Raw genomic sequence first — 10,804 nt, 5'->3', positions numbered from 1 at the left:
TTCGAGTAATAAACTACTAGATTGGTAGTGTTTATAAATTGCAAAACTTCCTAAAACAAACATAATTATAAATTGAAACATACTTGGAAACTGATTTGAGATTTCCTAAACTAATATGGAAACTAAACAAATAGGATACCAAAACAAGAAACTAAAGGATTAGGAAACTAGATACTAAAATAGTTTGATTCAATTTCCTTCATTTTCCCCTTGTATATCAATACGTAAGAATCATTTGTGATGTTAAACGTGATGGGGTTGTATTAGTAAAAGAAAATAGGATTAGTGTAGTTAATTGCAAGTTACAAACAGCAAGGTAACAATTGTTACCTAATAAACATATCTTGAGTTCAATGGCTGAGTTTCCACTGATGAATTTGTTGAGATCAGTGGTATTTGACTAGGTAGTTTTTTGGTTTTTTACTTTAAGATTAAAATTGCTTTGGCAAAAAAGATTCATGCTCTTGCATTGTCGTTAACCCAGAAAAAAAGTATTGTTTCTGATGTAGATTTCTCTTGTATGTTTGCATGTATCAGTTCTTATGGATTTTGATGCATTAGTGAAAAAGGATCTGTTATGATCTTTTCCAATCGCAGGATTATCACTGTGTCTCAATAATGAAGGACACAATTATTGGCTGGTTGATGTTGACATGTAAATTAAGCAGGGAGTAAAGTAATTTCACAATCATAGGAGTTTGCACTCATTTGGCAAAGTATCAATAATTAAGAATACTTCTCATTTGGCTCATGTGTGGATTAAGCGGAATTAAGTTTTCTTGGATTAGTAGTCATTAATATATGAATAAGCTTGTACAATAGATCCTTAGGTCGGTCCTTGATCTCATCTAAATTAGTAATCCCATGCTGTGCTACACTAGAAGCTGTTAAGAAAAATATAATTCGGTGGAGATGGATTGAGACAAAATTCTAAAAGAAAAATGCTATATTAGGTGATGTATGACTTAAATGACAAACATAAAGTTAAAGTCGAATTCCCATACTTGTATTTATCATTCAAGATTGTCGTGATTTTCAATCATTTTTTTTAGGTGGACTCATTCTAAAATAGGGCTTATAATTATCATTATGCATTTTGATGGGATAAATGTATTTCTTTGAAGTTACCAACCCAGCTCGACTACACCATATTTAGCCACGCATGGGAATAGAGAGAAATTATAGTAAACCGAAGTAAAAAATCTAACCAAACAAAATATTAAAGGGGATCAAATAATTGAATCTGATTTTGCCTAATCCCATGAAACAAGGGCCTAAATGTAGATTAATCTCGACAATATTCTCAGAGCAAATATTGGATGTCAGGGCGAACAATTTCAACTGAAGGACAATTTTGCCTATCAACTCAAAGGATTTAAGTCTATTAAAGTATTCAAATTCATACCAAACTTTCCTCCCTTCTTTAGCTAAATATTTAATTAAGTACTTGTTTTTAATTTGTTTATTGTCTGAGGGAAGAAATTACAATATGTTTTATTGTTTGGCGAAAATAATTTTTGAATGAAGCCGAAACTGCCTTATTAGCTAAACTATGGAATATTCTACTTTTTCATTTTACGTAATCCAAGCTAAACTTGTACACATTCCAGAATTCTAGTACCCATGGACGCCATTGAAATTCTTTATGGCATGTCGTTATCAACTTTAGAGTGAATTTTGCACAAAATAAACTTTTTGTACATAGAAATATGTGGTCAATGAGAAGGTTCGTACAGGTTTTTTGAAACTTTTTTTTACAATAAATATATCGTTGCAATAATTTGTTTCACCAAAACAAACATGATTACAAAGTATCTAGAAAATATTTTGACATCCAGAAAGTGTACAGGGCTAATTTGTATGTTCTAATTTTATCTTTTATATACTATATAAAAGAAATTTTTTCTTTGAGATGCTATAGTGTTTGTTAGAAACAAACCTAAGATTGTCAGAACCAGTATAAATTCAAAACCTTAAATTTTAACCCAGTGCTACAAATTTTATTTCTTTTTTTTTTTTGTAAGTAGTCAATGCACATGAATCAAAGGTAATTAACAAGGAGCCAAAGACTTACCAAATATTTATTCTTCATGTCAAATGATAACATGGTCATATTTTTAGAGCATCAATTGGTCTTCTTCCATTTTGGAGGTGCTCAAAATAGTTCCGAGTATAATCTATGACACTTTTGTACAACTTTGGGTGTTTATCATCAATTAGACCCTCTGCTGGTTTAATTTCACTTGTAAGCTCAGGAGAAAAGAACAAAGCCACAGTTCTCCTCTCCTTTTCCTTGTTTGTTACTACTCTATGTATTGGGCTCTTGAATATCCCATTTGTCATTATCTGCATGTATCAGACAAAAAAACCCAACTAAAAGTTAAGAAAGATATATATACACTAGAAGGAACCAGACTGTGCAAGCACAGTCTAGACCCATCTATAAAATTATGGCTAAAATTCATTACACTATAATTTGCTTTCAAATGAAAAAAATTATAATTGTCAAAATATGAGCCTAAAAAAGTTTATCTTTAGTGGAATGTTCCAAAATTTTGCTCCAACTTGCTTATTGTGATGCAATAGAGATATATATTGTATTATATGGACAAACAACAGAAAAGAATTAAAAAACCAAACACATGAAAAATGCAAAACCGGTTCAATATTAACATGAATGATATATGATTCATAAAACTCAAGTATCATGCTATTATAATTACAAATTCATTAAATTTCACTACTATTTCTTTTTCAAACAAAACACCATCATGTAAAAACTTCTATCCTACAAATTCACAATAAAACTTGCAAGAAAGTTGAATGGAAGGCTTGTCAATGCATAAAAAGGGTACAAAATATAGTACCAAAGAATTAGTAAAAGAAGTGCAAGATTCAATTATGCATTAAAAAGGAACTAAAACATTAGAATTGCAAAAAATAAATTTTGCATTTAGATTTAAGACAAACCGCACAAAAGGAAAATCTATTTGCAGAACCAAAATAATGGAAGATTTAATGAATATCAAGAAGATCAAGCCAAAATAAATAAATACACCAATGTAACAGAATAAAGAGGCAAAAAAAGAAAAATGATAAAGGCTAAATAAAGTACAGTTAATAAAAAAAAGTTAAAATAACAGTTAATTAAAAAAAAAAGTTAAGTCCATATTTGGCAGCGTGAAACGAGGGAAGAATAGGAATAAAAATAAAATGGAATATACCGGACAGTAGGGATAGTAGAGGCAAAAGGTCTATTGTCTATGTTTCTCCTAAAAAAGGATGATCATGAGTCATGAATCATGATTTTTGAATAATGGAATAAAAGAAATATCCATTCCTATGCAAGAAAAACATACATTCAATTAATTATAGAGGAAAAAAGAAAAAATGCATCGATTAAGCGGAACAAGGAAAGGCAGAGAAAAATTAGGATGAAGGAAAAATGAAAAGAAAAAGAAAATACTGCATTAAAGAGTTAAATTGATGGAATATGAAGTGACAGTATAAATCAGTTGATTGCTGCGACACCTCTCCATCGTCAACAATAATCATCTAAAAAAATTGCAAGAAAATAATCTTAGCATAATTAATTATAAAGAAAAAATTTGAAGGGGTAAAAAGAAAGATGAAGAAAAAAGAGGAAGATGAAGGTTAAAAGCAGAGGCAGAAAGATAAAGAAAAGAAGAATTGAAAGAAGAGATATTTATGATTTTTGACTAACCAAAAAAAATAATGAAACAAAAATTCAACTACAAATAAAAACTGACACTTGTCAAAATAAGAGACTATACACTTGGAAAAAAAAAAAGAAATTGCTACAGTAACCTCTCTTTCTTTTTATATACAAGGTAGATATTGGAGAGAAATCATGAACACAAAGAATAGTTCTGCTTTGAGTTGTTTGTACGGACACAGTTCAACAATACTGCCATTGTAGGTCTTGTTGAGTTGACGGGCATTGGCATGGTCCTCGTCTTTCCAGCAAAACCATTTTAATATAGCATTATGTGAATTAATTTATACCAATTGAAATCACTTTGAGAAGAATCCACCAAATTGATTACAAGATTTGTGAAGCATTCTCAACTTAATTAATTCAACAAAATGGTTCAGCAATTGGTGGTTTTGAAAAACTTGAGGCACCAAATTGTGCTCGAGGAGGGAACTAAAGTAATTCAAAAGAGAAAAAAATAAAAAATAAAAAGTTTCTTGAAAGACCATGTTGATACATGCCCCAAATGATTAGGTGACCAGAAAATTGGTAATTATCTAGTCTTAATTCATATATTTTCATTCGTTAAGAATTGGAAAAACTAAATACTTATCTCAGAATCTTTAATTACCTCAAGTTGATCACCACAATTGAAGACAATGGCATCCGGAGTAAGTGGAACTCGATACCAATGGTCATCTTTCAGGACTTGAAGGCCTTCCACTTCTTTGTCTTGCAAGAGATAGGTGGTTCCTGATGCATCTCCATGTGGCTTGACAGCAAGTATGCGATCGGGCCACGGACATGGAGGGTAGAAGTTAAACCTCGTAAGAGAAATTGGGTTCTTTCCAAATTGATCAAGAAAACAATTTTCTCCCAAGTCAAGTGACTTTTCCATGGCCTTAACAATGATTTCATTCATCACCCTCAATCTTTCTGTGAATTCAAGTAAGATTTCTCTGGCAAGTCAAGAAAGAAGTATTACATTTTCAAGAAATCAACCTAAAAAGTATTACATCTACAATTTTGCAACTTGTATATTTTTGTCCTATCTTTTAAGGGCCTAACAGGTAATAAGCTAGCCCATTTTTTCTTTCATTTAACACCTTGAAATCACTAACTGTAGCTGGATAAATCCAATTTGGAAGCTGCTACTACAATTAAGTAGATAAAATGTGTATGCATACAAGCTTATTTCCTAGTTTGCACTGGTGTACTGATAAATCGGACACATTTTTAAGTGTTCTTGACGCAATTAGTTCCAGTCCAATTACGTTAATTGTTCGAGCATATAGGTTGCTGGTGGGCCAAATTCGTAATTTTATGGCTCATATGTGTTAAATCAAAGTATGACTGAAAGATGGGACCGGACAATTAGGACATCTACTTAATAATAATTCCCTGTGTATAGGAGCAATATGTATTATGCTAAGAGTTCTTTTATTCTGTTCTACGGCAGGGTACACAGCGCTTGAATTTCCTTCTCTAAACTTTCTTCATTTTAAGAGGTGAATGATAGTGTTTGAAATTTTGTAGTGGACTCACTCCCTCTATTTTGGTTGTCTATTCTGCATGGATTAGTAAAAACCTTATGTCAAAGTTGGCGGAGTGATGACTAATTAAATCGATCTTTTTTGTGGGGGATTTTTTTTTTTTTTTGGGAGAGAGAGGGGGGGGGGGGTTTCAACAGATTAGCTGGCAATTGGACGGGTTGAGAGTGTTAATATTGGGTTTTCATTTAAATGGGTTATACCCAACCCATCCAACTTTAGATTGGGGTTGATTTTGGGTTGGGTCATATTGGATTATTTCAAACTCATGACCCAACATATTAATTAATACATTTTAATACATAAATTTTTTCACATACATTTTAATACACAAAAAAGATTTTTTTTCACACATATAAATACATTTTCACATACATAAATGTATTTTCATACACACAAACACACACTCACTTCTTAAGTTCCTTGGAAACATAACATAAATAGAATAATATTTTATATTACTTGTATTGTGAATTTTAGATAATAAATTGTACATTTAACGAAGATCATAGCGCCCCCCACCCCCCTCCCCACAAAACACCACCTTAATCTTTTCAATAATCTCTTCCATTGATCCATTATCAATTTTTGTGTCCCTTAAAAAACTTTGATTTGTGTCGTGCATCTACTCTTAATAAATAAGACATGTTATATAGGGAATTTATATTTGAGATTGTGTGAGACTATGCTTGCTTGTTTTGTATCTTAATAAGCAACTCTTTGTCGAATGCCCGATTACTTATGAATATCATATTTCTAACGATGTTGTTAATAGGCTCATATTATATCATAATTTAACATGTGAATACGCACAATTACAATTATTACACTCCTCCTTTGAAAAAACTTTCTTAAAGTAATTGTAATTCTCTAAAAAAATGTAACACCTAAAGATTCTCTTAATTATAGGAATATCTATTAATTCCATTAGCCAAACTGTTTGTTTGTTGTTAGAATTAGGGAGTAAAATGATGTGCGTCGTAAGTTTAGTTGAAATCCTGTTTATGAGAGGAGAATTCATGAACTATTCTGACATTTTTACCACATCGGGATCGCATTATTTTGAATTAGCAAAAAATTAGGCTGATACAAAGTAAGCTTTTATTTGTAAATTTGAAGAATCTGAAATTATATAATGCTGAAATGTTAAAAAAGAAATTTGTACAATATTATACGTACACGAAATATTAACAAACAAAAGCAATCACGAAATATTAAAAAGGAATGCAATTAGAACACATTTAAAACTCTATTTACGTACACGAAATATTAACAAACAAAAGCAAATAGCAACTTGAAAACAACCACAAAAAAAAAGAAAAAAAAGGGAGGAAAACAACATACTCTTAAAAGGCATAATAAATTGTTATAGAAGTTGAATAAGTTTAACTACTGTTATAAAAGTAAAATAAGTATGAGTTTTTATTTTAAATTTCTTTTTACTTTTAAATAAAAATTTAAAAAATTGATTGAAATATATATATATATATATATGAGAATTTTGAATACAAATTAATCAATGTTATTAACACATGGTTGGGCATATTGTATTGAATATTGTATTTATTATTTTGAATTACTTTTAAACAAGTTGGGTATTAGATACCCAAATAAAAAATCCAACCCGTCCAATGAATAAGTTGGATTGTTCTTACCCAATCCAACAAAACCCATAACCCAATTGGCCCAACCCATCCTTTAAAATTAATGGATGAGTTGGGCGAGTTGTTGGGTTTTGGGCTTTTTTGCCAATTCTAGATTAGGTCCTAGCCACAGTAAAAACCAGTGATTTACACTGAAATCCTTTTGCAGCATAGACTATGGCAAGTAAAAATTGTAATTCTATGGTGAGATGTGGCAGGTTTACCTAAAATTTTGAGGAAGGCGAGGCCATTTTTCGCATTTTCTGATACTCTCCGGGAGCACATGAAGATACAGCCGATCATTCCAATCAAGGGTTTGACGATCTGAATAGATTACATCGTTCCCATAGCCGTCAATCCCGTTTTCATCCCTGGAATATGTCCTTTTCTCATCCAATGGAAGTTTGAAAAATTTTCCAGTGACTTCAAGCACTTCATCCAGAAATGAAGCACTCATTCCATGGTTAATTGCCTGAAATACCAAGCACTACTTTTGTAAATGAATTGGTAAATATAGAAGAACAAATTGGCTTGGGGATCGATAGTCCTAATAGATTTAGTGAATGTTACGATTCTTTGGATAAATGATTCTACATAGTTTTCCTTAGTGTTGTTTTCTTTCTTCTAACCATATAGTATCTTGATGAATAGGGTCATTACTAATAATTTCATGTTACCGTATGACTCCCTTAATATTTCAAAATATCCACATAATTTCCTTATAATTTTATGTGAAGTGAAAAATGGACAGAAAGCCCCTCAATTATACAATCGACTCAGACATCTAAAAATGTGCGTGATGATATTATAATATCCAAATTAATTCCCTATGATTTCATATAATATCCATTTAATCCTGCTCTAGTTTTGCACATACTCCATAAAAAACCCTATGATGTTATGCAAAGTGAGTAGACCATATATCTAAATAAACGTAAAATAAGTATTTCAATTAATGACAGCCCTATTTGGCAAATGAATTTTTTGTTAAGTTTTTCTCCTACAAATTTTTTAACAATTTTAACTACAATAATCTCAAAAAAAAACTCTCCAAAACTTTTAAAATACACACCCTATAATACCCAAAAACACACGAAAAACGTTTGAGTAAGAAATGAGACATTAATTAACTATTAGAGTGGAGGGGAAGCACATGGTATTGACTAAGAATCAACTTGTCGAGGGCTGAAGTTTTGAATAAACCTGAAAATAACCACACGACCTTAGAGCAGTCCGCAATCTCCTCAGTTCGCCTGCAGCCTCAAATGAAGAAGAGCTCAGAAGACTGGTATCAATAGTTGGAATCTCCAATATTGGAAGGGTGGTAGAAATGATGCTTTCAGAGTCTTTGACGATGTAATTTGTAGGAGGACTATTGGCTTTAATAGCCAATTCTTCCACTGCCAGGGCTTGATGTTCATCCGTGGATTCCATGCCTTTAATCCTATGCAGTTAAGGCAAAGTTTCTTGAGCGGGTTTAAATAAACAAATCCCAGGAAAATGCTGTGATCTCAGATTTATGCTTAGCACATAAAACATCAGCATTATAGACCATAGACTTGTACAGTACTTTGTTGAAATAATGCTTATGTAATTTGGCTTGATGGCTAACGACTTTGACTCTTTTTTGTTGGACAATAACACCAACTTGTAGATATGACTTATAAGCATCCACTTGATTCCCATGCGTAATTGACTTATGAATCCAGTTTGCAACAATTTACAATTGTTAGCACACTGAAAAGGGTTTCGGGGCCACTAGCGTGGAAATATTGTAATTGTTAGCGGGGAAACATTGTAATTGTTGAAAATTTTGGCACTGAAAAGGGTTTCGGGGCCACTAGCGTGGAAATATATTGTAATTGTTGAAAATTTTGGTACTGAAAAGGATTTCGGGTAAAAAAAAAGGGCTGGGACACCCCTAAGTGGAAAAAAAAAAAAGGATTTCGGGGCCACTAGTGTCACGCGCCAGCCTTTAAACTAAAGTAACCTTATCTTCTTTCAGTGGTAGAAAAGATAATGTTTTTGAATGGTTTTAATTTTGGTCAATATCACGAGTAAGTAAGTGCATGTTTATAAAATGATAGATCACTTATAGGAGAAAATTGAATACTAATTTTTTAGGAATAATTTCAGATACCTCCTTTGAGGTTTCTGACAATTTCACTAAACTCTTCTGAGATTTGAAAAATTACACCTACCTCTCTTGATTTGATAGTTTTAGTTACAAAACCTTAAAATAATATTGATTTGGTCAAATTTTAAAATGAATACCCAAAAATACCCTTGTGTAATGAGTTTTAATTTATTTTTCTATACAATTATAAGATTATCTAGTATAATTATAAAGAAAATGTGCCAAAATTTTCATATCCATACATACTATTTGATAAACAACTATAATAATAAGAATTAATTTTCTATACATTAACAGTGTATACACTTTCAATGTATATAAGATTAACTCTAATAATAATTTTATCACTATGATAGGATACCTTAGATGGTATTTTATTATGAATTTAGATTTATAAGATAGAAAAGAAAATATTGAAATAATTCATTTAGAGTTTATGAATTTTTTGAATAGTGGGATTATCATAATTTAATAGTGGTTTTGGGCTATTTCTTTTTTATTTATTGTTAATTTTAATACCAAAAAATAGGAAAAAAAGGATCAGTAAAAACATTGCATTATATATAAGTTAACTCATAAAAAGATCACTAATTCGACATTTGGTTATAATAGAAACTAAAGGGAATAGTAATATTTCTTCAATTTTATTGGCAAAAAATAAAAAAAATAAATAAGAAGAAAAAATAATAAAAAAATAATTTTAAAAGACATTCTAAGTATAAGCATACCAAACAAGAGAATTTCATTAAAATATTTAAGGGTAGTATTATCATTTTATTTTAAATGATAAGGGAGGTATGTGTAATTTTTAAAAACTTAAAGAAGCTAAATGAAATTGATAACAACCTCAAGGGAGGTTTCTAAAATTATCCCAATTTTTATTACTGCTATTTAGTATCAGCAATAAGTCTGAAAAAGTGTTATTTATAAATTATCCGCCAACACACTCAAAATTAACAACATAAGTAAAGTAGCACTATAAACCTTCTCAGTTTGCTTGGGAATAGGAAGGTGCTCCGAAAGAAAAGGGACAGCGCAGCAATCGATTCTTCGTTGGAACATAAAACATATCTCTTTTTCCCATGGATATCAATACGTAAGAATCATTTGGGATGTTAAACGTGATGGGGTTGTATTACAAAAGAAAATCGAATAAGTGTAGTTAATTGCAAGTTACAAACAGCAAAGTAACAATTGTTACCTAATAAACGTATCTTGAGTTCAGTGGCTGAGCTTCCACTGATGGATTTGTTGAGACCAGTGGGATTTGACTAGGACGGGCTTTAATTATTTTTACTTTAAGATTAAAATTGCTTTGGCAAAAAAGATTCATCGTTAACCCAAAAGAAAAAAAGTATTGTTTCTAATCATTTATAGTCATTTATTGTGGTTTGTAGCCTTTCATTTTTAAACTGTTTTTCTCTCTGCTTTAGAGGATTAAGAGTGAGAATCTCCTACTACCTGTTTTTCTCTTTGGTGTCTTGAATTCAAGAATTTTCATGCCAGAGCAATTAGATCAGCAAGTCTCAAGAATCAAAGCATTATTGACAAATTTAAAATGAATGTGTCCTGTAATATTGCTATATGTTACGATGGCTTGACTTTCCATCCCGGTCTTAAGTTCTTGCCATGAAATAATTGGTGGAAAGAATCTGGCATCTTGGTGAGCTAACCTAGCTAGATAATTGGATTTTTTTTTAGGCTAATAACTTAGCTAATTCAATTGTCCTTATAAGATTTCTACAATTTTTAACTAACA

At 31.0% G+C, this 10,804-nt stretch overlaps 1 protein-coding gene across 1 annotated transcript; it reads right to left on the bottom strand.

The window, feature by feature from the left end:
- Positions 1 to 2,109: 2,109 nt before the first annotated feature.
- LOC113766023 (codeine O-demethylase-like) lies at positions 2,110 to 8,342 on the bottom strand. Its single transcript, XM_027310255.1, has 4 exons — positions 8,112 to 8,342; positions 7,133 to 7,380; positions 4,347 to 4,674; positions 2,110 to 2,346 (listed from the first exon to the last, which is right to left on the bottom strand). Exons 1-4 carry the CDS (start codon positions 8,340 to 8,342, stop codon positions 2,110 to 2,112), a joined length of 1,044 nt encoding a protein of 347 aa, XP_027166056.1.
- Between the last annotated feature and the right edge of the window lie 2,462 nt (positions 8,343 to 10,804).

Source organism: Coffea eugenioides, chromosome 3 (genome assembly GCF_003713205.1).
Source record: "Coffea eugenioides isolate CCC68of chromosome 3, Ceug_1.0, whole genome shotgun sequence".
NCBI classification, from domain to species: domain Eukaryota; kingdom Viridiplantae; phylum Streptophyta; class Magnoliopsida; order Gentianales; family Rubiaceae; genus Coffea; species Coffea eugenioides.
This window is presented reverse-complemented; position numbering and strand designations above follow the sequence as displayed.

What these genes read in the sequence shown, in the direction of transcription:
- LOC113766023 (XM_027310255.1), bottom strand. Translation starts at nt 8,342, where the DNA reads ATGGAATCCACGGATGAACATCAAGCCCTGGCAGTGGAAGAATTGGCT. An exon ending in GGTCGTGTGGTTATTTTCAG is followed by an intron (nt 7,381 to 8,111) that starts GTTTATTCAAAA and finishes TTGGTATTTCAG; the next exon opens with GCAATTAACCATGGAATGAG. An exon ending in ATTGTGGTGATCAACTTGAG is followed by an intron (nt 2,347 to 4,346) that starts GTAATTAAAGAT and finishes TGATACATGCAG; the next exon opens with ATAATGACAAATGGGATATT.